The sequence below is a fragment of the Elgaria multicarinata genome, chromosome 13 (genome assembly GCF_023053635.1).
Source record: "Elgaria multicarinata webbii isolate HBS135686 ecotype San Diego chromosome 13, rElgMul1.1.pri, whole genome shotgun sequence".
Lineage (NCBI taxonomy): Eukaryota > Metazoa > Chordata > Lepidosauria > Squamata > Anguidae > Elgaria > Elgaria multicarinata.
In genome coordinates this window covers 24,400,693-24,403,235 of record NC_086183.1, presented here as the reverse complement: position 1 = coordinate 24,403,235, position 2,543 = coordinate 24,400,693, and the positions used below count along the sequence as shown (strand labels likewise).

The 2,543-nt window shown below is 43.9% G+C and overlaps 1 protein-coding gene across 1 annotated transcript; it reads right to left on the bottom strand.

The window, feature by feature from the left end:
* Positions 1-272: 272 nt before the first annotated feature.
* On the bottom strand, positions 273-1,298 carry LOC134408388 (free fatty acid receptor 2-like). Its single transcript, XM_063140646.1, has one exon. The coding sequence runs from the start codon at positions 1,296-1,298 to the stop codon at positions 273-275; it is 1,026 nt and encodes a 341-aa protein (XP_062996716.1).
* Positions 1,299-2,543: the final 1,245 nt, after the last annotated feature.

Sequence of the window (2,543 nt, the reverse complement as noted above, 5' to 3'; positions counted from 1 at the left end):
CCAAGAAAGCCAAAATGCTTTATTTACTGATTTTGAGCTCGCCACGTAGGCCAATCATAAGAAGAGTCTCATCAGTTGTGGGGAAGACTCCGTCCAGACCTTTCATATAAGGTCATCATAAATAAGATCTTTCATTTCCCCACATGTTAGGTCAGCTGCAATGTTGTGGAGGACATGAAGATCTCAAGAAGGTCATCAGAAAGAAGATGCTTCATTTCCCTACCTCTTTCACCCCAAGATTCAAAGTATGGTCAGTAAAGGTTCCCAAGACGCTAGCTCCCACTCCCTACCCTTTCAAGAGGCAGGTCCCCAATATTATAAATGGACGACTTTTCAGCTTCAACGTTATCTCCCTCCACCTCACAGCAAGGCAAACAAAACTGATAACATGACGGCATGATGGCCTGGAGCTTGCGGCCCACACCAGCAAAGCAGTCAGCCAGGGTTTGCTGGATGGCAGTGGAGGAGAAGTAGAAGATTGCCGGGTCCAAGGAGGCATTGAGTGTGCTGAGGAGCAAAGCATAGACTCTCCAGGTAGGGCTCTTTTGCTGAATGAAGCCCACAATGTGGGAGATGTTGTAGGGAGCAAAGCAGATGGCAAAATTGAGCAGAGTGACCACGGCTAGGCCCACAGCCCGTTGCTTCCTACGGGATTGGATGTTGGGTGAGGAAGTCAGGATGCGGACTAAGTTGACATAGCAGAAGAGGCAGACAAAGAAGGGGAGCAAGAAGAGTGTAATGCAGAGCTCCAGACGGACAGGGAGGAGGACGTGGAGTTGTTCGGAGGTGAACTCATCGTAGCAATTGGATCTATCAGTTGAGTTGGTGTTGGTCTCATTGTAGTTTGGCAACCGGAACTGTACAATGTAGACAATGCTACAGTGGGAACAGGCAAGCAACCAGAAGAAGAAGCTAGCCACTACTGCATAGATTGGCCTGCGATTCAACTTGTACTTGATTGGGTAAGCAACACCCAAGTAGCGCTCCACACTGATTGCCATGAGGAAGAGGGTGCTAATGTAGATGCTGCTGTAGTAGCAGAAGCCAGTGAAAGGGCAGAGGAAGGCCGGGAGAGGCCAAGCCATGCCTGAGGCAGCCTCCGCCATCTTGAAGGGCAGGAAGAGCAGGAGTATCACGTCAGACACTGTCAAGTTGAACAAGAGGATGTCTATGGGGGCTGGTTTCTTGCGCAGTTTCCCCAGGAACGTGTAAAAAGCCAGGAGGTTAGCTGGGAGGCCCGTCAGGAAGGCAAAGATGTAGACAGCAAGGACAATGCCATCATGAAGTGAAATAGCCATCCTTTTGGTTCTGCAAGAGAAAGGAACAAATAGCATATATGCAAGAAATGAAGGGTTTGTTATATAGGCAACGTACATATGCTATACATGCTAGCTTCCTGTTTCCACATTGTAGCATGCTCTAACGTCAAATATCTTTCCTCTCTAAATTCAAGCCATCAGATAATGCTCTCAACGGCTTGAATACGTGAAAATGATATGGTGATAAACCTTGGAGGGTTCCACTCTAAATGTATAGCCACGGCTCCTTTTGTGAACCAGTTGCGTCCTACTGACGAAGAATTCTCGAAACAGGACTTGTACCGGACTACTTATTATTAGACACTTTATGAAATTATTTATTAGACACATATATTATGAGATTATTGATTCTTGTCATGAACGTTTAATGGATGCCAACTTACTGTAGGCTTCATTATGAATGTTTGATGAACAACTTGTAAATGTTATCTATATGCCTGTCTTTTGTACATTTGTGATATCTTTTGAACCATTCGTCTATAAAAATTTCTTAGTACCTTTATGGTTGAGTGTTATCACTCTTATTGTACCATTCTCCTTTTCATATGGTCATATATATTGAATATAATATAATATCCCCGTGCATTGTAATCTAGGACAGTGGGGGGAAAGGCTTGCTTCTTTCTAACACGTTGCTTTTCTATCTGTGGAAATAGAAGCTTTGGCTCCACAGCCAAAGCTCCACAGTGGAGCTTTGGCTATTGAGCAGTATAAAAATGCAATAAATAAATAAATATTTAGTTGATAGTGACAATAACAGATGGAGGACCACACAATCATGCCAAATTTAACCACATTCCAGAGACAGGTTTACCATTTCAGCTTCTGTTTGTGAGAACTATATCCTATGTCCTCCATTGGATTTCTTTTTCCACTGGCCGGTATATTTACTTAATCATATTTATTTAGCTCCACTTCCTGTTCAGATAGAGGCTGAATAAGTAAGTAGGAAGGGACTGGAGCAGGAAAAGAGATCTCTGCGGCTGTATGAAAATTTGTGAGCAAATATATTGGGCAAATAGGGAGCCCCAGGACAAAAGGATAAGGAAAAGAAAAGCTGAGTTGTCAACAGAAATATCTATGCAACTGTATCGACCAATGAAGGGAGGAAAGGGACCGGACCCAGGCATCAATAGCCAGGATCCAAAGAATTGTGAGATTCGTTCCATGAGGCCAAAGAGACTTTGGACTCCCTTTTCTCACAGAGTGGCAAATTGCTTTCAA

Coding starts and splice junctions, on each gene's coding strand:
- LOC134408388 (XM_063140646.1), bottom strand. CDS start 1,298: ATGGCTATTTCACTTCATGATGGCATTGTCCTTGCTGTCTACATCTTT.